The following is a 25,275-nucleotide window of genomic DNA, read 5'->3' as shown; positions in this document are numbered from 1 at the left end:
AGAGAGAGAGAGAGAGAGAGAGAGAGAGAGAGAGAGAGAGAGAGAGAGAGAGAATGCTTCCACAGAATCAAAGGAAAATTCCTCCAAAAATGCCATGAAATGTAATATGTAGAAGTTCTACAAATATTTTGACTTGGCAACTGATCCATCAACCCTCCCACCTCTGTGGCCCTGGGCGCTTTTGTTGCTTTGCCTTTCCAATAGAATTGCAATATCAAAGGGAATATAAACAGTAAGGCCTCTGTATGTGATTTAAATCATAGAATCTCAGAGACCTAAGGGACTTCTGAGGTTACTGAGTTCAACCTGGATTCCTGAAAAAGGAATTCCCTACACAACATCCTGAATAAGTGATCAACCACTACTTGAAGATCTGCAGAAATGGTGAACTCAGTACCTCTTGAGGCCACACACTCCACTTTGGGCAGTAGTAACTGTTATCAAATCTATAGATACTTATTAGGAACCTGCTAACTGGAAGGCTCTGTATGTAACATGGCACTCTGAGGAGGAAGAGAAGATGGTAATAAAAATTCCTTTACTAAGAAACACCAACTGTGCAGTCTGAAAAAAAGCCATTTTTTAAAAAAAGAAATTAAACCGGGCAGCACATTTATTGTTCCAGCCTTGGGGAAAAAAAACATCCTTTTTAAAATTTCACAGAGCCAAGCAAGTTTTAAAACTTCATACTCATCAAAAGAGTGCTAAGTTAAAGAACTTGCTAAGGAAATCTTGTCACAACTAGTGTCTCTTTTATACACTGCAAGAAGTTTTCCTATGTGCTTGGTAACATTTTCATTGACTTGGGTGATACATTTAGAAAGGAAATCATTACTTCTTTTCTTTTTTCTAACAAGAAGACACTACATTTTTCACTGTGATTAGGAAAATGTACTGATTGCTCCTTTATTATTTAAATATATATGTATGTTAATATATGTATTTACATTTGAGTTCCAAGCTGTTTTCCTCCTCCTAACCTTGCACCAGAGGTCAACATTTGATACTGATGAACATGGGAAACTATACAATACATAGTTTCATATATCAGTCGTTTCTCTGGAGGTGGATGGTATTTTCCTTCAATGGTCTTTTGTAGTTGATTTGAATACTCATATAACTCAGAATAGCTTAGTCATTCACATTTACTCTTCGAACAGTATTGCTGTTACTGTATATAACGTTCTTTTGGTTCTGCTTGTTTCACTCAGCATTTCATGCAAGTCTTTCCATGTTTTCTTAAAATCAGTCTGCTTATCATTTCTTACAGTACAGTGGTATTACATCACAATCATATGCCACAACTTATTCAGTCACTCCCCAATAGATGAGCATCCTTTCAATTTCTAGTTCGTTGCCACCACAAAGAGAATTACTATGACTATTTTAGAACACATAGGTTCTTTTCCTTTTTTCTTGATCCCCTTGGGAAACAGACCTAACAGTGGCATTGCTGGGTCAATGGGTATACACAGGTTTATAACTCTTTGGGCATAATACCAGATTGCTTTCCAAAATGGTTGAATCAGTTCACAATTCCACTAACAATGTATTAGTGTCCCAATTTTTCCATATTCCCTCCAACATTTGTCATTTTCCCCTTCTATCATTTTAGCCAATCTGATAGGTGTGAGAGAACACCTCAAAGTTGTTTTAATTAAATTTTTCTAATCAAAAATGATTTAGAGCATTTTTTATGTGACTATGTGTAGCTTTGATTTCTTGCTGCAAAAAGTGCTTGTTCATATCCTTTGACCATTTATCAATTGAGGACTTGTATTTTTTATAAATTTGACAAAGTTCTCTGTACATTTGAGATATGACAGCTTTATCTGAGAAAGTGTCTAAAATTTTTTTCTCCAATTTTCTGCTTTCCTTCTTACCGTGGCTATATTGGTTCTATTTTGTAATCAAAATTATTCATTTTAATGTCTCATGATGCTCTGTATCTCTTATTTATTCATAAATTCTCCTATCCATAAATCTGATAGGTAATACGTTCCACATTCTTCTAATTTACTTATGATATATCTCTTTATGTCTAGATCATGTATCCATTTTGTCCTTATCTTGGTAAATGGTATAAGATATTAGTCTGTATCCAGTTTCTGCCAGAATGCTTTTCAGTTTTCCTAATAATTCTTACCAAAAAGTAAATTCTTATCCTAAAAACTTAAATCTTTACATTTACCAAACACAAGGTTATTATAATCATTTACTACTGTGTATCGTGCTCCTTTACTCTTATAGTTATCAACGAGCTGATAAGACTTAAAGATGGAAGACATCTTAAACATCACTTAATCCAATCCTCTCATTTCACAGAGGAGGAAACTGAGGACCAGAAAAATGTAATTAATTTGCCCAGGGTTATACAAGTTTTAACTAGTAAGTTCAAGGTCACAAACTTGGACTCCAATTTTCTTTGCACAGAACCATGTTGCCATTATGTTGCTGTCTCACACTCATACTTTTCCTGCCAGTGCCCACTAGACTTGGCTTCCTCCTCCTTGCTTAGAACATTTCATTGCTCCCTACTAAAGTTGAGACAATACACCAAATGAAAATGGTCTAGGCTTAGCCTGATAAGATGGTGGGTTTAGCCCTTCCTGAGTCAATTAAGTAATAAAATGTTTTGATTTAAAATTCCTTGTTGACCTATTTCTAGGTACAGTAAACAAAAATTCTGTTATTTTCTTATATCCTCATGCGTGGGATTTCATGAACTTGATTGGTTCTTCAGGGCTCTACTATTGACATACAAACTTTGGCAGACCAAGCCAATTTGAGAAAGCTTCATGTGCAGGCCAAGGAAATGACCATGACCGTGTGATAGATTTTAGGTGGAGCTTTCTTTTCTTTCTTTCTTTTTTTCTTCTTTATATCTCAAAGGGCAAGTACAGTGTCTGTCATATAGTGTTTAATGTTTCTTGACTGATTGTTGATTGTGGTTCTGTTACCTGAGGACCAGCCTAGCTAAGGGCAGAGAAGTTCATCACCAGAAAGGAGGCCACCAGGAGATGACATTTTTAGATATAGGAACATATGAAGATTATCTTCCAAGGTATGAAGGGGCACAGTAGTACTTAGCAGTGACATCGCAGATCTTTTACAATAGGACAAATAACAGTCCTGAGATGACCCATTAGTGGACACTGAAAAGTTACTGACTATGGAATTATGGGTCTGGTTTATATTTATTTGTTAACATCTACAACTAGCTATCAGGGACTCAAATTCCATCACAGCATACCTTGGGCTGTTCCTTGCCAGTCATCTTCTTGAAAAGTTTGTACAGATGGTCAGAATTTCCTTGGGAATACCAGCCAGGCTTGTCTAGAGAGTGCAGAGTACCTCGTTCCTCATCATTCTCTGAAATGACAAATGACAAAACCTTATACATGGAAGCCTTATACAGGGTCCTACCAATGAGGTAAACTATCTGATCTAACAGCTTCAGAAGAAAGCATAATGGGTAGCATAATGGGTGTCTAGTGGCCTGATGGTTGGATGACTGAAATGAGAGATTGATGAATATGGGAGATGGAGAGGGACTAGATCTGTGACTTCATTGAGATAGAGAATTCAGATGAAGAAATTCTCTCTAGCAATGCAAGTTGGCAACTTCACTGAGGAAGAGTGATTATTACTTGCAAAAGGCAAATACAGTAAATGTAATGGCCCAGAGGAGCCAGTTACTGGCTTTGTTGCTTCTGCTATTTCTTTATGTCTTTACCTGAGCAGAGATAGGCAATCCTGAGGATATTTCTAATCTTGGTAGCAAGTCAAGTCAAGGAATATTTATTAAGTATCTTCCCTGTGCCAAGCACATAGAAGGATACAAAGAAAGGCAAAAAGCCCAGATCTCAAGGAGCTCACAGACTAAAGGTGGAGAAAACATACATGTAAATCTGTACAAATAAGCTATACAGTAGATCAGGGATGGCCTTTGAGACAAGACACTAAGATTAAGGAAGACTGGGACAGGCTTCTTGCAAAGGGCTTGGAGGAAGCCAGGGAAGCCTGAAGGAGGAGATGAAGGGGATGTAGGAGGAGAATTCCAGGTATAGGGGAGAACCAGAGAAAACACTGGGAGTTGGTGAAGAAAAGCAAGGAGGCCAGTGTCACTGGATTACTGAGTATGTGGAATATGCTCAGCACACTGACTATGTGTCAGGCACTATACTAAGCACTTTATAAATACTATCTCATTTGATCCTTACAACAGCTCTGTAAAGTCAGTGCTAATCTCCATTTTACAGAAGAGGAAATTGTGGCAAATAGGTTAAGTGACTTGCATAGGGTCACACAGCTAGTAAGTATCTGAAACAGAATTTGAACTCAGGTCTTCCTGACTCTAGGACCAGCACTCTATCCATTGGACCATTTAGCTGCCCCTAGAGGGAATACTACCATAGATGAAATCATACACCCACAGAAGCATCAAAAGAGAATCATAGAATAAGTGATCATTGAGTTGGACAGGACATCTGAAATCATTTAATTCAACCCCATCATTTTACAGATGAGGAAAACTGATGCCTAGAAAGACTGACTTTCTCCAAAGACTTACAGTCATTTAGTATTCGATTAGATTCAACATTTTATAGGTAGATTTTTTCACAGGCCCACTTACTATTAACATTAACCAAGCATGCATTTACTCAGTATTTTAATTACCTAAGGTCACTATGCTACGCTGTCCCTGAAAGATTACTTTTAGACTATATTGCCATTAACATCAATAACTTTAGCATTGAGAAAGTAGCAAAGAAGGATGATTTCATTGTTTTATTTTCTTAGATACTTCATGCAGAGAAAAAAATTCTGGTTTAAACCTGCTGGAGAAGCTGAGGTAAATGATTGCCATGGTGAGCTAACCGTGAAAATAAGAACAATTTCTGGTCCATGGTGATGGCCAAAGTAAATCTACCCTTTCAAGATTCTATGATGCTGCGCTATGATCTCAACGTAGCTGCTGAAGATTATAGGAATGTGCTACTGGATCCAGACTGTGTCCATTCCATGGCCTTTTTAGTTGGGAAAGACCTTGGGATAGAGTGCAATGACTTCAATAACTTCTACAGAAAACATCAGATTGAATTTAACAACTAAACTGTCTTTCCAAATTTCTTGGACTGGTCTGGAATCCCACAGGGAACCCTAGATCCAGACCACATCGTTCCTTTGGTGCCAAGTTTCATTCTAACTATTGAACAATCAGATTATCTGTATACCAAGGGAGACAAGAGAATTGGAACTGTATTCTTTGCATAGGCCTTCCACAACACCCACTCTATCCTTTAAGTCAGGAAGTTGATATCTCTTCATTTTAAGGAAATTCATAAAAATGACTAATAATACAGATTAGGGAATTGCATAAGTTTAAATAGGGTAAATATGTTACCACATCACCAAGCAGACTCCTTTTATAATGAAGTGGCTAATGTTACTTCTGATCAGATGAACCAATTATACCATGAACACTTAATAAAGCTAAACAAGAGCAATGACTTCCATTCAGTGTGGTACTTAAGTAAGAGAATTCAGGATATACACCAAAATATTTAACATTCACTGCAATTACTTTCTGTGGTAGTAAATACCTAGAAACAAAGTAGATGCTCATTAATTGGGAAATGGCTAAACAAATAACATTAATATAATGGAATATATATTTTTTGTTGTTGTTTAGTTGTTTTTCAGTTGTGTCAGACTCTTCATGGCCCCATTTGGGGTTTTCTTGTCAAAGCTACTGGAATGGTTTGCCATTTCTTTCTCCAGTTCATTTTACAGATGAAGAACTGAGGCAAACAGGGTTAAGTGGCTTGTCCAGGGTCACACATTAAGTGTCTGAGACTGGATTTGAACTCAGGAGAAAGAGTCTTCCTGACTCCAGGCCTAGCATTCTACCCACTATACCACTTACCTGTCCAAAATAGAATATTACTATGCCATAAAAAATTATGAATAAGAAGAATTCAGAGAAATATGGGAAGACTGAATATGAACTGATGGAGAGTGAAATAAACAGAATCAAGAAAAAATACACAAATATATGTACATACATGTATCTATCAACTGACTATATCAATATCAATGGAAAGGACAATAAAATGAAACAACATTGTAACTGGCCTAAGAAAAGTGTTGAGAAAATGCACCTCTGTCCTTTCACTGAAGACATGGAGGATGATGTGTGTGAAATATTGTTTACACAGTCAGATTCAGATGATGTGTTTATTGGTTTTGTTGAATTTTCCCTTCCCTTTTTCTTCTTAAATCTTTGTTAAAAGGGAGGGCTCATTGAGATTTAGGATAAGGGACAGGGAAGGAAATGAATGTGATATAAACCAAAGGCTATACATTAAAAAAAATATATATTTTTCAGAATCAAGTTTTTCCCTGTCTCTATCTTCTATACAGATGCCATATATACACTCATTCTGTTACATATACCTCTCTCCTCTCTCTCCCTCCATATACAAACACATAGATATATATGTACAAATACAAATCGGGGAATGGTCGTTACTAAGACACAAACATTTTACACTTTATCCATATACAAACACATAGGACAGACACATATGTACAAATATAAAAAAATTCACCAACTTGTTTCTCTCATACACACATGTGCATATATATCTACATATAGGCATATATATGCAGTGACACATATAGATGCACAGATGTATATCAGTGTCTGTGTATTTATAGACTATATATACACATACATACATGCACGTGTATATATGTGCATTTGACAGAAACCAAGCAGTTAATTTTTTTCCTTTTTGTTTCCAATTTTTTTGTTCTGTCTTCAAAGAAAATTTTCTGTCAAATATAAGGGAACTAAGACTGTGCTCTCTGGAGGGACATTAAATAGAAGAGAAAGGGGAAATGGAGATGGTACGCCTAAGGAATAGTAAGAAGTCCAGTCTGACTGGACTGAAGAAGGGGAGTGATGTATAATGTATAATGTATAATGTATGATGTATAATGAGGTTGGAGCCTATGGAATGGGAGAATGACATGGTTCAGACCTGTGCTTTAGAAAAGTCACTTTGGCATCTGTTTGGAAAACAGACTGGGGTGGGGAAAGACTTGATTTAAAAAATTGTTTTTATATATAAATACATAAAAGTACACACACACACACACACACACAGAGGAATCTTTGTATCCCCAGTGCCTAGCACAGTGTCTGGAATACAGATACTTGCTAAATGCTCATTGATTAAATGATTTTCCTCCCTACAGTTTCTCCCCCTCTCTAATCCATCCTTCATAAAGCTACCAAAATAATTTTCCTATGCACAGATCTGACCATGTTAGTCTCTTATATAAAGATATTAAATGGTTACTAGTCATATATAGGTACAAACCCCTTTAGCCCCACATTTGAAGACCTCCATAGTTTTGTTCCAGTCTTCCTTTCTAGTTATATTTCACTGTATTCCTTCATGTACTTTTTGTTTCAAGGCACCAGTTATTAGACAAACTTGTCCTAGCCTCTCCCTGCCTCCATACGTTATTTCTTTTTATTGTAATTCTTCTCTTCCTTTGAGGCACAGATCATCTCCCTCAAGAAGTCTTCTCCTCATCCTCCCCACTTAAAAGTGATCTTTCCCACCCTGCATTTCTTCCAGCACTTTGTTCAGATTCATTTTGTTATTACTACTTTCTATTTTACATCTACTTATTTATGTCAATGTCTCATCCCTCCTATTAGTCCATAAGCTCCTTGAAGCAGGAACTGTTTTTTCTTCTTATTAGTCTTCAGAGTTTCTCCAACTTTAACTGAAAATTTAACCAAAAAAAAAAAAGAAATAAAGAAAAGAAAGAAAAAAGAAAAAGTAAACAAAAAAATCGGAAATAGAAAAGAAAGAGGAGAATGGAAAAGGCCTCCTACAAAAGGTGAAATCTGAATTGAATTTACTAATTTAAAAAAACCCATTTTATTAACATAATCAGGGAAATAAGTATTTGCTACAAAATAAATCAGCTAAAAAATAAACCATTTACTCATTCATTCATTACTTCAGAACTAATAGAAACCAGAGAGTGAATTTTTTTTCCCCTTTCTGTTTTCAATTTTTTTGTTTTGTTTGTCTTCACAGAAACTTTTCTGCTGAATAAAGGAGAACTTTGACTGTAGTCTCTGGAGGTACAAAGTGAAGACAGTTTGGAGAATGAAGAAACAGTAAATATAATTAACGTCATGGGTTAAACAAATTTTATTGGTGAGGGGGGAAGAGGAAGCTGATGATTTTTGTAGACTATTTGCAAATAATTGAGCTTTTGGACTGTACCATTTGAGTAAACAGATCCTCACCCCCACCCTCAAGTAAAGTAATTTATGCTTCTATACACAACATCATTTTTCTACTTTTTTCTCATTCTACCTTTCTTATTCCTTAATTCTTTCTTCTCTGCTCTTAAGAGTCTTAGGAATACCCTTTTATTTTATTTTTCTTCTGGTAAATAGTTAATTTTGATTAATTTAAAAAATATTTAATGTAGTACTAAATATTAATCAATTTTATTAATTTGTTTTGTTCTCATATTGTTGGAATGATTTCTTGAGATTATGAATAATGGAATCTACTTTAGAAACAGTAGCCACATCTTATCTTCAGTGGTAGGGTGAGGTGCTTGCCTCCGAAGGGTTACAAAATGAAGATCAGGATATGGATTTTGGGGGGAGTTAAGTGTGTCCTAAACATTTCTATTTTCCAAGTAACCTAAACCTTCCCAAAAGTGGGAAACGGCTGCTATTCCTTCCTTTCTGTCATCTGCTACCAACAGCAGGGAGTTCACCCAGAGGTCAGAAATGTTATAACTATTACCTCAACCGGAAGAAAGTAAAGAAGACCACTAAAGTAAGTACAACAAATGTGGACTTTGCACAACTCAGAGTGATAAATCCACGGGCCACTTCAAACCTAGTGCACATAAATAACCTCCACGCAACTTTACAGTTAAAAATACAACAAGAAGCTTTAAAAAGTCTGTAACAGTGAGTTTTGTGAACTTGTAGTTACTCTCTATTAAAAATGTGCAAAGCAATCAATGCAGTCATGACACTAATTACATAAAACCATCCAGACAGTTTTTTTTAAACATTTTTTTTTTAAATTTTCACAGCTGGACATATCTTCTTAGCTTGAGAGTTGAGAAAACCCTATATATGATCCAACAAGGTTGCAAAACTAAGCTGAACTTAATTCATGATTTTCATTTTCTTTTAAATTACATAGATGTTCCCAAGAAAAGAGATGATAGGACCTGGATTTTTAAATATAACAGTTAATTTATATTCACCACATAACATATACAAATTATACCCACTAATCTACTGTGATTCACAATTTCAAATAAACTTAGTATTTCAGGTCATTTAATGATATATTAGCGAGGCAACTGATAATCTCTTGGACTAAAAGGAGTTAACATGCTTTCAAAAGTAAATTACTTAAATCAAGAAAATACTTTATTCATTCAGTAGAGTCTGCCTAGCTCATTGAGAGATATATGCTACAAATAAGGCTTTAGTTCCAAGGTTAGGAAGTAATTATTGCAATTTACTGACAATAACTGATTCTGAAAGGAATGTTAATCACATATGTAATCATTTAATATTTTTTCAAGTGTAAAGTACAATAGAAATTGCTATAAGAACTTTCCTTATTATCATTAGCTTACAATAGTTTTTAATGCAGTAACTTCTCTTGGATGTAAAATGTTTTCTAATTGTTATAGGAGATGGGCTAAATGATAACATAGATGGGAAGGTTAACACTTAGTTGAATAGCATAAAAAGAGGACTGATAAACAGATTTCTGCCAGTCTGGATGAATATGTTAACAAATACTTAGTAAATTTGTGGATGACCAAATCTGAAAGAGATAGCTAACCCTCCAAATGACAAAATAAGGATTCATAAAGGGCCTCAGCACAATAGATCAAAACTAATTAAAAATGTAGTCCTGCACTTAAGTTCAAAAAGTAAACTACAGGATGGGAAAGATATGTCTTGTTTAAACAGACTGGGTCAATTGCACAGCATTATCTCTTCCCTGTTATTCTTTCTTCTGATTTGTATTTACTCTAACCTTCCCTATTACCAGATAAGCTAACTGTGCTCACAAACAGCTGTTTCCAAAATGACTTTTATAAGAATAACCAGCTTATTTAATCAAATTCAACAAGGATTTATTAAAAACCTATTATGGGCTACTATACTGAGCACTGGGGATAAGCAATACTCCAATGCATCCATGATCTCATATAAATTCAGGCACTCCCACCAGCTCTGGAGATTGCAGACCATATATACTGAACCATCCTATGTTCCTCTTATCTCCCCAAAGTTTGCTGCAGGGAGTCCATCCAATATGCCGGCAGCCTAAAGCTCTTTCTCCTGACATCATAAAGGTATCAGTGGATTGCTTGGCTGTCCACCTGTCGTTCATTTTTGTTGCCCTCTGACCACCGGGTCTTCTCTTCTTGTCATATAATACCTTGATGACAATCTTTGCTTCCATTCTTCTTTGGAGCTCTTCACTGGTTATGTGTTGCAACCTGCTCATACACACCATGGGCCTTTCTGTTGTCCTCCATGTGATGATACTGATCTTTGGTTCTTTGGGGGGGAGAAGTACTACATTTCTTACCACCATAGATCACCAATGAAAACAGCGTACTGGAGGTACATAGACAAAAACAAGGCAGTTGGGTGGCACAGAGGCCTAGACCTGGAGTCAGGAACACCTGGGTTCAAATCTAGCCTCAGATGCTTACCAGCTGTGTACCCCTGGGTAAGTCATATAACCTCCTTTAGCCTTAGTCCTTCCATTTGTAAAAAATGGGGATACTAATAGCACCTACCTCCCAGGGTTGTTGTGAGAATAAAATGAAATAATATTTATTTATTTATTTATTTTTTAATGGCAATTGGGGTTAAGTGACTTGCCCGGGATCACACAGCTAGTAAGTGTCAAGTGTTTGGTCTGAGCCCGCATTTGAACTCAGGTCCTCCTGCTTCAGGGCCGGTGCTCTATCCACTGCGCCACCTAGCTGCCCTTTGAAATAATATTTATAAAACATTTTCCCAATCTTAAAGTGCTATAAAAACTCGAGCTATTAAAAAGGGACCCAAGTTAATAAAAAGTCCCAACCTTTTTGGAGATTTTATTCTACTTCTCATATTAAATAGGCCATGAAGTGACATGTTCCTTGCCTGTTGCCTTTGGGCATACAGGAAAACAAAAACAATTTAACCAACTCCTTTAGTCATTTCTCCAAGGAATCTACAAGCTATCTTCTGATTTTATTTAAAAAGCAAATGCAAACAAGGATGCGGTTTGATTCTGCTAAGAAAGGTCAGCTAGTTTGTCAAAGATTGAACATTAAGAATAAGGAGTTAAATTAACATTTGAAGATGATACAAAAGCAGAGGTGTCAAACTTGTAGACCATAGGTGACAAACACCCCTCAAAACTTCCTAGTGCAACTCCAATCAGTTTAGATGAGTTTCTATTTGAGTTTGACAATACTGCTTATGCTCTTTTTGCCATACCAGTACTATTCAAAAAGGAGAAGCAATCTCGGAAGGGGACTACACAGAACTCCAGGACATTGTGTCTTTTTCCTATTTTGTGGATTGCTCAAAGCCAAAAAAAAAAAAAAAAAATCAGCACTTGGTGGCCATCTGGTGCTGAGCTAAAGAGCATCATGAAGATGTGTCTGTGTATCTTGGTTTACAGACAGGACTGGTTACTCAAGACATTAATGGGAAGAGGGAGAGGAAGAGGGAGGTGGGGGAGGTGGGGAGGAGAGGGAGACAAAGAGAAAGAGAGAAAGAGAGAGAAAGAGAGAGAGAGAGAGAGAGAGAGCGCAAACCCAATTGGATATAAATTCTCTCCTGCCAACTAGTCTTTTCTGGAGCATTATTTCTGAGTGACTGTGGTTCTGGGTAAAATCTGATCTGGCTTATGCGTTGTGTCAAATGGTAATGTTTGTGGAGGTATATAAGGCCTTGTGACATTTACTGCCACCTATTCTGAATGTGGAGTCCAGGAGCCAGGTTTTGAATCCAGGTTCTGCTGCTATTCATTACTTTTGTGTCTTTCGATGAGCCACTTAATCTTTCCAGGTCTTGGTTTCCTCCTCTGTAAAAATAAGGATTTTGGACTAGATGATTGGGTCCCATTAGAATTTGGAAAGGGAAAAGTAAGGAATAAATGAGGAGGGCAGGGAGCCCTCTTCCAGTTGCTGCATGCATTCTCTGGTTATCTAAATTTTTAAAGGAGTTCAGAATGGGAATGAAAGACAGATAGTAACAAAGACTGAGCCAGTTGGAGTCTTGGGCAAGGGTGATGAAAGGGGAAGACTAAGAGAAATTATGGTTCAAAAGATGATAAAAGACGTCTGTTTTATACCTCTGGTGGCAAGCATAACCAAAGCACTCATAGCTGATACCATATTTAGTGACATAGATAGTCTACAAATTAATCCAATTTAAAAACTAATTTTGTTCACTTATATTTTTAAAGAAAAAAAAGCAGTTTAAAATATATTCTAGACTAAATTTAGAAAAAAAACCCATGCAAAACAAATTGCCTAAAAACATCTATTGAAAATATGGCGTAAAATAAGGAGGTGAGGAAGGAGGCAGGTGAACCATAGCACCTGAAGATTCTCACCCTATAGAATCATAGTGCGGCATTAATTTCATGACTGAAGTTAAAAGAAGCAAAGAAAACGATGCTGGGAGAGGCAAGACAGGGAAAACCATTTTGGCAAGAAATTTCCTCTATATTATTCATTTTTGAGAAAACTTTTCTATGCTAAAGGTCTGTGATTTGTACAAATTGTGCTTTTAAAGTCTTTGTGATGATGATGAACATTTGTGTTACAAGATAATTGTGAAGGCTAAAAGAATTGGATATGATATGACCAATTTTAAACTTGTTCCCATGACCTTAAGCCTAATTAAAAAAAAAGAAAAGTAAATTAAAGAAGCATGGGAAGCTACTGGGGGCTAAGGAGGCAGGGAAGGCTAGAAGATAGCAATCTTTCACAGCATGTTGAAACTAAACCAGAACAGTACTCTGTTGTGTGGTTTGCTTCAGAATACAACAATGTAAACACATCCCACCCTCAAGACAGCGTCATTGCTACATTCCTCTGCTCTTGTTATGAAAGTGAATAGGCAGGAAAGAGTGTGTTCAATATAAGGGAATTTAAACCACAGAATGGACCTTGTCAATGTATGGCTGAAAGCCTAGAAGAAAAGTTAAAAGACAGCAGTTAAAAGTCAGAGGACAGCATGTTGTGATGGAAAAAATGCTGGGATGGCAGGAAACATTAATTTTCTTCCCAGCCCAGCTGGGAACTCTGACTGAGGTACTTGACTGACTCTCAGTTTCTTCATCTGTAAAATGCTAAGGTATGGGGTGAGGAGGGAGGGATCAAATATTTACTAAGTGCCTACTATGTCCCAGGCATGTGATAATATTATCTCATTTAATCCCCACAACAATAACCCTGGGAGGTAGGTACTATTATCATTATCCCCATTTTACAGATGAGGAAATTGAGGCAGAGTGACTTGCCCAAGGGTCACACAGCTACTAAGAGTCAAAAGTGAACTTATAAGTCTTCCTGACTCCAGGCCCAATGCTCTATCCACTGTGCCACCTAGCTACCCCTAGCACTAATACTGTAGTCTAGAAAAATTTCCAAGTTGTCGCTGGACCCAGTCTTTCTCTGATATGTAAACTCTGCCCTAGCTTCACCCTCTTTTTTGCCTTGTCTCTCTTTCTTCCTAGCAACTCCCAGTATCTTAATTAACTGATACCTCTCTTCCTGTGACACTAGAAGTGGGGAAAACAATTAGATCTGCCTGATTGGACTCCAACCCTCCTTATAAAACACCAGGCTCTCTCTTCAGTTTTCTCAAGTCTCTGATGCATAAAGTGATGATAGCCCTAGGATTCTCACCCATCACATATGAGAGGCCTTGCCTCTCCCTAGACCATCAAGGACTCCTTCCGTGTGATAAAAGTAGTATCTACTACAGTCCAGGACATATAAGCTGGGAGAGTTTTTTCCAAGGCTCTGCTCCAGTAATGTCATGCTAGTTTTTCCTTAACACTAGAAGGTTCAGATGTGGCAACTGTATTAAATGATGCAAGAATATTACTAATTTTTCAAAAATAATTTTACTATAATTTCTTCTATCAGTGCAAATGCACTTTAAATACAAAAAATATAAGCAGATACTATAATTTCACCTTGAAATAAACATTTTCATTTTTCATTATTATCTCTAGTATGTGAAAATGCATTGCCTCAACTGACATAGCTTGGTCCTTCCAGGTATTTGAAACTGTCCTGTATACTTAATTGCCCCAGGAGACTAAGTTTGATTCATTGACTCAGCTTCTTGGTGGGCTGAGTACAAAAAGTATGCCAAAACTCCCCATTGCACCCCAATCCACCTTTTCAGCTGAAGAAAAATTGAGAACATTTGCTCAGAGCTGCCTCTTTTCCCCTACTCATATCATATCAGACGTGTTCCCCTACTTTTCTTCCTTCAGTCCTGCCTCTAATTAAGAGTGTGCCCTTCTCCTTGCCAAGACAAATCTCTCTACATGCACCCTTGATTCCATCCCCTCCCTTCCTCTACAGAAGACTGTGCCCACTATCATCTCTACTTTCTAACCTTCACACTCTTCCTATCAAATGGCTCTTTCCCTGCTGCCCACACACATCCATGTCTCTCCCATTGTTAAAACAAAACAAAACAAAACAAAACATATTTCTGCTAGCTACCATTTGGTATCTCTCCTAAGCTCGTCTGCTAAATTCATGAAAAAGTCATATAAACTAGGTGCCTCTACTTTCTTCATGCTTGCTTAGAAACTCTCTTTTTAAGGTTTCCAATCTCATCATTCAACTGACACTTCCTTCTCTAAAATTACCAATGATCCCTTAATTGTTAAATCTAATAGCCTTTTCTCAATCCTTATCCTTTTTGACTTCTGTGAAGCCTTTGACGCTGTTGATCGCCATATACCTAGTAGCTTTGTGACAAGGGGGAAGAGAAGGGGGAAGGGAATAAAATTTATATAGTTACTACTATATGGCAGGCACTGTGCCAAGTGCTTTACAAATATTATTTCATTTGATCCTCACAATAACCTTATGAAGTAGAGGCTGTTATCATTATTTTGCAGTAGAGGAAACAGGCAAATAGGGGTTAAATGACTTGTCCAAGGTCAAACGTAAATATCTATGATTCTGGATTTGAATACAGTTCTTCCTGACTCCAGGCCCAACACTCTGTCTATTGAGCTACCTAGTTACTTCTGGGCAAATTAATTGACTTCCATGGGTCTCAATATCCTTATCTCTAAAATAAAGGAACTGAACAGGGTAGCCATTAGGGTCCCTTCCAGCTCTGAATCTATGATACTCCTAAATACTCTTACCTCTAAGGTTTCATTATAATGTTCTCTCCTTTTTCAGTCTCCTTTCCTGAATCTTCATCTAGGCCATGCCCACTATCCATGGGGGTCACCCCAAAGACTCTGTCTTGGACTCTCTTATTGTTTCCCTCCACACCATTTAACTTTGTGAGATCACCAGTGTCTATGGGTTTTAATTATCATCTCTATGCAGATGATTCCAGTCTAGCCCCTCTCCTGAGCTCCAGTCTTGTATCACCAACTGACTTTTAGGTATGTTGAACTAGATGTTCCTTATGCATCTCAAATTCAACATGTTCAAAGCAGAATTCATGTTCTTTCCTCTCACAATTCTCCTGATCACTCATTGGCCGTTAGAACAAATTGTTCTCATCTGTCCAGTCCATCAGGGGAAATCTTCACAGGCTTGGGGCAGACATCTCCCTAATTCACCAATGGATTTGAGAGGCCAGTTGGATACCCTCAACTTGGTTTAGTACATCTGCCAAGACGGTTTACCAGGTTGTGGTCGCTGCTCATGCTACCTCCAATATCAAATATAAAATTCTCTGTTTGGCCTTTAAAGTCCTTTACCTCCTGGACCCTTGTTACTTTTCCAGTCTTCTTGTTGTTCACTCCCCTCCAAATATCCTAAGATCTAGTGACATTGGCTACCTTACTGTTCGTTGAACATGTCATTCTACCTCTAACTGGCTTTTTTACTGGCTATCCTCCATGATTAGAATTTTTTCCTCCTCACCTCTACTTTCTAGTTTCCCTGAAAACTCAGTCCAAACCACAATTTTTAAAAATTAATTTATTGATTTTTAGTTTTCAACATTCACTTCCATAAACTTTTGAGTTTCTCCCCTTTCCTTCCCTCCCCCCTCCCCAAGACAGCATACAATCTGATATAGGCTCTACTTACACATTCATATTAAACATATTTTCACATTGGTCATGTTGTAAAGAAGTATTAGAACTGATGGGAGGAACCACAAGAAAGAAGAAACAAAAGAAAAGAAAAGATCAAACAGTACGCTTCAATCTACATTCGGACTCCATAGTTTTTTCTCTGGATGTGGATAGCATTTTCTATCATGAGTCTTTTTTCAAACCACAATCTTTACAAGAAGTCTTGGCTGCTCTCTTCCAGCCCCTGGTGCCCCTCTTTACTGATTTCGCCTTCCTTCTGGGATTACTTCCCGTTTACCCTGAATCTATTGCGTATGTACATAGTTTGCAAGTTGTCTCCCCCATTAAAGTGCAAGTTTCTAGAGGGCAGGGACCATCTTTTTTTTTTAAAGCTTTCTTTGTATCCTCAGCACTTAGTAAAGAGCCTGACATTTGAAAGTGCTTAATAATAGTTTTTGATGGATTAATTAAGCCATTGCCCAGGGTCACACAGCCAGAAAGTGTTTAAGGCATTATTCAAACTTAAGTTATCCTGAATCCAAGTCTACCACTCTATCAACTAGACTCCTTAGTTGCCATCTACTTGTTTCATCATCTTTGGACGGTTAAGACAGACTCTTCTGATTGGTGAGGGCACCAAGCTTGAGCAAACAGCACAATGTTGAAGGCAAACAAGAGCATCTAGAAAGCCTACCCGCAAGTCACTTACCCTCAGTTTGCTCATCTGTAAAATGAGGGGATTGGTCTCAATGGCCTCTGAGGTCCCTTCTAGCTTTAAATAAATAACTTTATCAGTAATCCTAAAAAAAATGTCTCATGGTCAGATTAGGACATACAGTTGGGTGGGCAATTTACAGAACTGATGTATCTTTCCATCCAAATCTTTAAAGATTTAGAGGATACATTGTAGTCCATCAACCTTTTCTTCACTATTCTAGTCCACACTGATCTCTCCTTCCTATGAATTCCTATGTAAGTCTGGGTCATTTATTTGGCTCTTAATATATACTACTTAATATTGCTAACTTTCACTATAGGTATTTAATAATCTGAAGAACTGACTATATTATTTCTTATACTACCTTTGAGATTAGGAGTGGTGGTGGTGGTGATGGTAGTATTGGCATTAGATAGGTAGTAGTAGCAGCAGCAAAAACAGCAGCAGCATACGTAGTAGTAGTATTGTAGTAAATAGAAATAACAGCTGACATTTATATAGAGGTTTTAAGGTGAGCTAAGCACTTTACAAATATTATCTTGTTTGATCTCACACAACCCTGTGTGGCAGGTGATATTATTGTTCCTTTAAGCATAAGGAGAGTTAACCATTTGGGTATCCCTTCCTTCAAACAAGAAATTTTCAAATCTTAAAATTTCTAACCTATTTTTCAAACCTCACATTTTCAAGGTAATAATTCTATATGCAAATAATAACAATGAAGAGCCAGGGTGGACAGAGGTTTAACTTTCTTTCTTTCTTTCTTTTTTTTTTTTTTTTTGCAAGGCAGTTGGGGTTAAATGACTTGCCCAGAGTCACACAGCTAGTAAGTATCAAGTGATCAAGTGTCTGACGCTGGATTTGAACTCAGGTCCTCCTGACTCCACAGTCAGTGCTCTATCTACTGCACCACCTAGCTGCCCCCAAGTTTAATTTTCAATGACCATGAATGTCTAACTTTACTCAGAGGCTGTGTAACATTAACAGAAAAAGAGTAATACTTATTATTCAAACTTAGGTCATCTGGACTCCAAGTCCAGCACTCCATCAACTATACCACTTAGCTGCCATCTGCTTATTTTATCATGTTTGAATGGTTAAGCTAAACTATTCTCAGCAGTGAGGACAACCAGCTTGAGGCAATAATTGCCAGCATTTATTTAACACTTTTGTAAGGTTTGCAAAGTATCTTGCAGATATTATCTCATTGAGCCTCACAATAACCCCATCAGGCATGTATTATTATCACCCTCACTTTTTTAATTAGGAAACTGAAGTTTAGGAGTAGAGAGATTTGCCAAGGCAAGATGTGAATTCAGGAATTACCAAATCCAAGTATAGCTCTCTACCCACTGAGCAACCTTGCCATACAGCCAACCATGCGCTAATCCCTGTCTCTAATTCCTGCTAATTCACTGTCTCTGGGACTGTGAAAAGTTACTAAACCTCTGTGGGATTTAGTTTCTTCACCTGTAAAATGTGAGGCTTAAATCAGATGATCTTTAAAATATCTTTCTATCTGCATAAGTTTTATGATTCTAACCAAAAAGTTATTTTTATAAACATGCATTTGGTCATCTTTGCAAGATCCCTCTAAGATAGTCATCAAACCATTTTCACATCTAAGTTGATTCATTCATATAATCCAATATTTGAAGCTATACAGGGAGTCAGAAATAAGATTCAGGATTAAATTTAGGGAGTTAAGACTTTGATCTAGTTTTAATTACTCTTATGATATACTATTAAGCAGTGGAAGAATAACCTATTTATACTTCAACCTGAAAAATTTGGGAATAGAGTTTCTTAAGCTTTGCCCTCCAAAGAAGTCTGTTGTATTCATGGAAAGCTAAATTGTTCAACATCCTTACATAAAGCTTTATAGAATGGAAATACAAGTTCATTGTTGGGGAAAAAAATCATTGACAGAAGCCAGGTTTTAATTACAGTTAATTATCTACCGCTTGTGGGGGCCAGGCGGCAAAACAGATAAGCGTGTCAGGCCTCAAGTTAGGAAGACTCATCTTCCTGAGTTCAAATCTGGCCTCAGACACTTCCTAGCTGTGTGACCCTGGGCAAGTTCTGTAACCCTGTTTGTCTCAGTTTCCTTATCTGTAAAATGAGCTGGAGAATGAAATGGCAAACCATTCCATGATCTTTGCCAAGAAAACTCCAAATGGAGTCATGAAGAGTTGGGCACAACTGAAACAATTGAACAACAAACCTGTCTCTTGTCCTATCTTCTCATTTTAAAAGAACTAACATTTCAAATTTGCATTTAGTCTTTATGTTTTCAAATACAGTAATGAAGTTTTTTTTAACTTTAAAGTATTTGTGATTAACATGAATGCAAGCAAGGATCATATCAAAATGCCTCAAATCTATTGATGAATTTACCAATAGCAAGATCTAAGCTAGGTTCTATAGACAGAGTGTTTTACAAACCTTAGTACTCAGTACAGAATATGTTTTCTTCCAGTTCTTGCAAAGTTCAAACTGGGGACAGTCAACTGAAGAGTGCCAGCAAAATAACTACTATGTGGAGGAGTCTAGGCTGTCAGATATCCAAACAGGGAAATGAATCTGCTCCAAAAAGTGAGCCTCTTCCACTCTTTAAAGCAGTTCCTTATGGTATAGCTTCCTAGATTTTCTAAAAAATGGAATTCATAATATGACTATTATTACATTTATCAGGACATTTTGAATTGGACTAGACCCCTAAGAAAATCTCACATAATAATGACTTTTAGTGTAAAACTAAACCTAATATTCAAGGTGGTTTAAACAAAGGATAAATGAGTTGTCTTTTCTGAAGCTGATGGAGCTTGCAAACTAATTTTGGATAAAGGATGCTTTTATTTCAGGCTTCTCAATATATACTTCTAATTTTTCCTAATGGCGAAACCATATATAACACATTTACTTCTATGGTTTGGACCACCACCTCCATCTAATTCTGAATTTAAAATATTCCCTGTCATTATATAATTGTATATTACAATTATTTGTCTCATCCTTCTTCAGACAGCATCTTATGTAAACTGTGTATTTCACTTAAAAACAGTGCTATCTACACTGCAGACATATATGTAAATATATGTATATATTTGTTAGATCAATCAATCAATCAACAATCACTTATTAAGTGCATACTATGTGCCAGGGACTAGGTGAAATACTGGGAATACAAAGATAACTATCCTCCTTTATTAAGCAGCACCAGTAGGAAACAAATTTACTACTACTTATAATTAATTGCTCCAGGGTCAAAATATTCTGTGGGCCTGCACTCCTAAAACCATAAATGATGAGTACCCATGAATGGGTGGGTTCAATCTTCAGTCAAAAATTAGTTCAAACAATTTGGAACTATGCCCCAAAGGGCTATAAAACTGCATACCTTTTGATCCAGCAATACCACTACTAGGTTTGTATCCCAAAAAGATCATAAAAAGGAAAAAGGATTGATTTATACAAAAATATTTCTAGCAGTTCTTTTTCTGGTGGCAAAGAATTGGAAATTGAAGGGATGCCCATCAATTGGGAAATGGTTGAATAAGTTGTGGCATATAAAGGTAATGGAATACTATTGTATATGAATACTATATGAAATGATGAGCAGGTAGACTTCATAAAAACCTGGAAAAACTTACATGAACTGATGCTGAGTGAAGTGAGCAGAACCAGGAGAACACTGTATATGGTAACAGCAACATTGTTGCTGATAGACTTTGATGGATTCAGCTTTTCTCAGCAATGCAATGATCTAAGACAATTCTAAGGGGCTCATGATGGAAAATGCTGTCCACATCCACAGAAATAACTATGGAGTCTGAATGCAGATGGAAGCATACTATTTACTCTTCCTCCCCCCTTGCGGTTTTTCCTTTTGTTCTGATTCTTCTTTCACAACATGAATAATGTGGAAATATGCTTAATATGATTGTACATGTATAGCCCATATCAGATTGCATATTGTCTTGGGGAGGAGTGACAGGAGGGAGGGAGAAAAAAATTTTGGAACACAATCTTGTAAAAGTCAATGTTGAAAACTATCTTTGCATATAATTGGAAAAATAAGATACTATTAACTGGGGAAAAGAAAAAAGAAAAAATTAGCTCAGAGCAAAGATATAGTGGTACAGTGAAAAGGGTATTGGACTTAATGTTAAGTCTAAGTTTGAATCCTTCCTCTGTCTCTTACCAGCTGTATGATCTCAGACAAGTCACTTAACATTCCTGGGCCTCAGTTTCTTCATCTGTAAAATTATGGGCTTGGACTAGATGCCCCCAAGTTTGTTTCCTGCTCGAAATCTATGGTCTTATGATCAATTTAGGCATTTGCTGAAATATCACAGTCAGAACAACAGCAACAAAGCATTTCCTCCATAATTCTAGGCTACCGGTGGGGAACCTGAGACCTCAAGGCCACATATGGCCCTCTAGGTCTTCAAGTGCAGTGTTTTGACTGAATGCAAAGCTCACAGAACAAAACCCCTTATTATAAGGATTTATTCTGTAAAACTTGGACTCTGTCAAAAAGCCACCCCCAAGGACCTAGAAGGTTCCCCACCCCTGCCTAGGGTGTGCTCTCTCATAAACACCCACACTATCACTCCAAGTGTGGACACACACACATAGAGCAGACCAGTAAAGAACAAATATGTGGGGAATGCATATGAAAAAACCAATTCACACTGATGTCTTCTCAAAACATCTTCACAGTTGCCCCCTGGGTTCCATGGCCTTGTTCTTTGCTTGGTTTGGTATCCCCACCCTTGATGATGGTCTCTATAGTTTCCAAGTCACACTTTGGCTAAAATCCTGGCACGATCCTCTTTAAGGAGGGAACTTAAGCTTCACTCAAGGCGCCAGAAGCTTAGCTCATCTTGTTGAATCAACTTGAATCTGTAGGTGGCCTCCAGCTTGTCCTGATGGATGATGCTGTGTGAGTAGGTGGGGAGGCAGAGAAAACCCTCCTTCCACCTGGCTGTACTTTCTAAGATGTGCAAGGGGAAAGCGAAGAGTGAATCCCCTGATGGCTGGGTCTTTCTTTCACAGCTGGTTCCATTCTCAATCTTCCTCAGAGTTGCCTAAAGGCTATCAGTGGCACGGCTGATTCTTTCACAAGCCAACCACTCTAAGTTCCCCAGTCCCTTAGTTGTCTTCATCCCACGGTCAACACCATCCACCAGGTCAAATCCATCAGGTGTAAAATAACCCTTAATTTCATCAGACTGATCTACTCCTATGAAAATAGCATTAGCCAAGGTACTGCTATAAAATATTAAAAAGAAGAGGACCAAGGATAACTTCCTGGGGGTAGTCCACTAAGTGACGGTATAATAGAAAAACAGACAGAGACACAGAGAAAGACAGAGATTTTTTTTTTTTTAATACTGTGGATATAGTTTACCTAGATTTTAGAAAAGCTTTTAATAATTTATTTCATATTTGTCATAGTTTTGGCTCTAATGACAGCACTCTCAGTTCAGGTTCAATGTTGGGATGAAATAAGGTAATTGTGAGTCAACAGTTAACAAAAGGAGGTTTAATTTGCTCTAAAACAGTAAGGACTTGTAACAAGGATAGACTGCCACTTTCTGGAAGTGAGCTTTCACATCCCCACATGGATATAAGTCTGGTCATCAGGGCAGGATATGGTGAAGAACATGGTAACTCAACTAGTCTTCAGAAATTCACCAAGTCCAGTGGTTTTGGGTTGCCCAAGGCTGGGACTTTTTATGCCTTTAGGTGTCTAGGAAGCTTGACAGGGAAGTCTGGGCCAATCAGGTGCTAAGGACTAGAGTGTAAAGCTAATTGCCAAGGAGGAGGGGCCTTGGCCTCTCCATGTTGAAGGTGGGGTCACAGAAGCTGCATCATAGAAATGCTAGTAAATATTAGTCCTGCCACACTATTTTTGTGCAAAAGACGACATGGATTAGCTGATAATGCAATCAAATGAATTTAGAACTTGTTGGATGGCTTGACTAAAAGAGTAGTTGTTAATGGTTCAACATCAATGTAACCCCAGGGATCTGTGGTTGACAGTGTTGTTAAACCTTTTTAATCAATGACCAGCATAAAAGCATCTATGATTTACTCATCAAATGTGCAGATGACACCAAGATGAAGATCAGTAAGAGGGAGGATGAAAAAAGATCTTTACGGACTAAAGCATCGGGATGAATCTAATAAGATGGAATTCATAAAACAACAGTTTTACAATTGCATAGATGAGGAAGGCATGGATAGATTTTTTTTTTAAAAACATCTGGGGTTTTAATGGATTACAAGCTCAATGTGTATCAGCAGTATAATACAGCAGTGAAAAAAGCTAATGCAATCTTAGACCTTATTAAGTGAGGCAGTTTTCCAGAAATAAAAGGTTGAAAGTACCATTGTATGCTGCCCTTGTTGGACTTCATCTAGGTTTCTGTGCTCAGTTGTGGGCACTACGATTTAAGAAAGACACTGTTAAGCCAAAGATGGAGGGCAACCAGGATGTCAAGGGGCCTTGAGTCCATGACATTTACAATTAATTGAAGGAACTGGACATGGTCAGTCTTAAAAAAGAAGACTCAAAGAGGGACATGCCAATTGTCTTTAAGCATGTGAAGGGTTGCCACATGGAGGAGGGATTGGACTTACTCAGTTTGGACCCAGAGAATATAACATGAAAAATCAGTAGAAATGACAAGAAGGACTAGTTAGACTTGATGTCAGGGGAAAAAAACCAAAAACACAACTTCTTAACAATGAGATCTGCCCATAAGAAAAATGGGCGTCCTTGTTCCTTGGAGGTCTTCAAGCAGAGGCAGGAAGACCAATTTTGAGGTTTGTTACAGTAGGACTTGCTTTGTTCTATGGGCTCAACTAGATGGCTGTTGACTCTTTGTATGAAGCTTGTTTTTTGTTTCCTGCTTTCACCAATTTCCTCGTCTGGTCCAGGTGGTCTGCTGTGTACAATTATGATTACACTGCTTCTATTTCTTATAAATGTCATCCAAAATGCTTTCTCCTCTTGTTATTAGATTTTCTCATGTAAATACATCTTTTCAATGTATAACATTACTTTATCCCTTCCCCATACCCCAGTTCTTTTATTTATCCCCTTCATTTGCTTAGGCAATAGCCCTCCAGATTCATAATCTCATTGTGGGTTGTATTAAGTCTTTACAGATGAGGAAAAAGTGAGGCTTAAGGAGATTAAATGACTTGCCCAGGGTCACACAGTTAGTATTTGAGGTAGTATTTTAATACACATCTTTCTGCTTTTATGTCCAGCATAATACCATACTGCAGGGATTCAGGGGATGTGCTCAACTCTACCAAGCCACTCTCTAGGAAGAAACCAGAAGGCAGCTTCTGACCTGAAAACTTTGCTAGTATTTGCTGAGTCAGAAGAGGTCCTTTAAAATAAAGCTGGCTCACTCCAGGTAGTAGTAATAGTAGTAGCAGTAGCAGCATTAGTAGTGCTAGAGGTGGTGGTAGTAGCAACTGCCATTTTAGTTGTCGTTGTTGTCATAATAAATAAATATCATTTATATAATGCTTACTATGTGCCAGTCACTGTGCTGCATGCTTTACAATGATCTCATTAGAACCTCACAACAATCCTGGGAGGTAGGTGCTAGTATTATCCCCATTTTGTAGTTGAGGAAATTGAGGCAGACAGAAGTTGTGATTTGCGCAGGGTTACACAATAGTAAGTGTCTCAGGCCAAATTTGAACTCAGCTCTTCCTAACTCCAGCCCTAGGACCCTATCCACTGCCGCACCTTCTTTCACCATGAGCTTGGAGTAATCACTGGCGGGCTTTCAAAAACCCTCATTTAATTGCAAACACTGAGAGTGCAGATTGTTAAACTAATGCACACTTCTCAGTTTTATCTATCCCTACTGATTCTAGCTCTGCCTACTTCTATTTAGTCCTCGAACTCCCGCTGCCATCTTCTGCCATGTTACTCTGGTTTTGACTCCCAAGACAGAATCTTGGGTACTTGCCAACCTGTAACTGTATGCAATCTATTAGCTCCCCCTCTATCAGGCATCAGTTAGTTGTCTACTCTCTCTCTTTGGCTCTATATCTCCACACACTGGCTACTAGCCAGAAAGTCTGTTTCAGTCTGAGCTGGGGTGTTTAAAAGCTCCCCCTGCT

At 37.6% G+C, this 25,275-nt stretch overlaps 1 protein-coding gene across 1 annotated transcript in view; it reads right to left on the bottom strand.

Annotated features, from left to right (window-relative positions):
• NT5DC1 (5'-nucleotidase domain containing 1) overlaps positions 1-25,275 on the bottom strand; it is a 250,170-nt gene that overhangs the window by 49,198 nt on the left and 175,697 nt on the right. The window contains exon 9 of the mRNA XM_027848682.1: positions 3,254-3,372. Coding sequence (XP_027704483.1) covers positions 3,254-3,372 — 119 coding nt within the window. The remainder of the gene's footprint in view (positions 1-3,253; positions 3,373-25,275) is intronic.

Source organism: Vombatus ursinus, unplaced genomic scaffold (assembly GCF_900497805.2).
Source record: "Vombatus ursinus unplaced genomic scaffold, bare-nosed wombat genome assembly UNPS02006779.1, whole genome shotgun sequence".
In the NCBI taxonomy this organism is placed as follows: domain Eukaryota; kingdom Metazoa; phylum Chordata; class Mammalia; order Diprotodontia; family Vombatidae; genus Vombatus; species Vombatus ursinus.
Note: the sequence above shows the minus strand (reverse complement) of the source record. Positions and strands in the feature narration are given on the sequence as shown.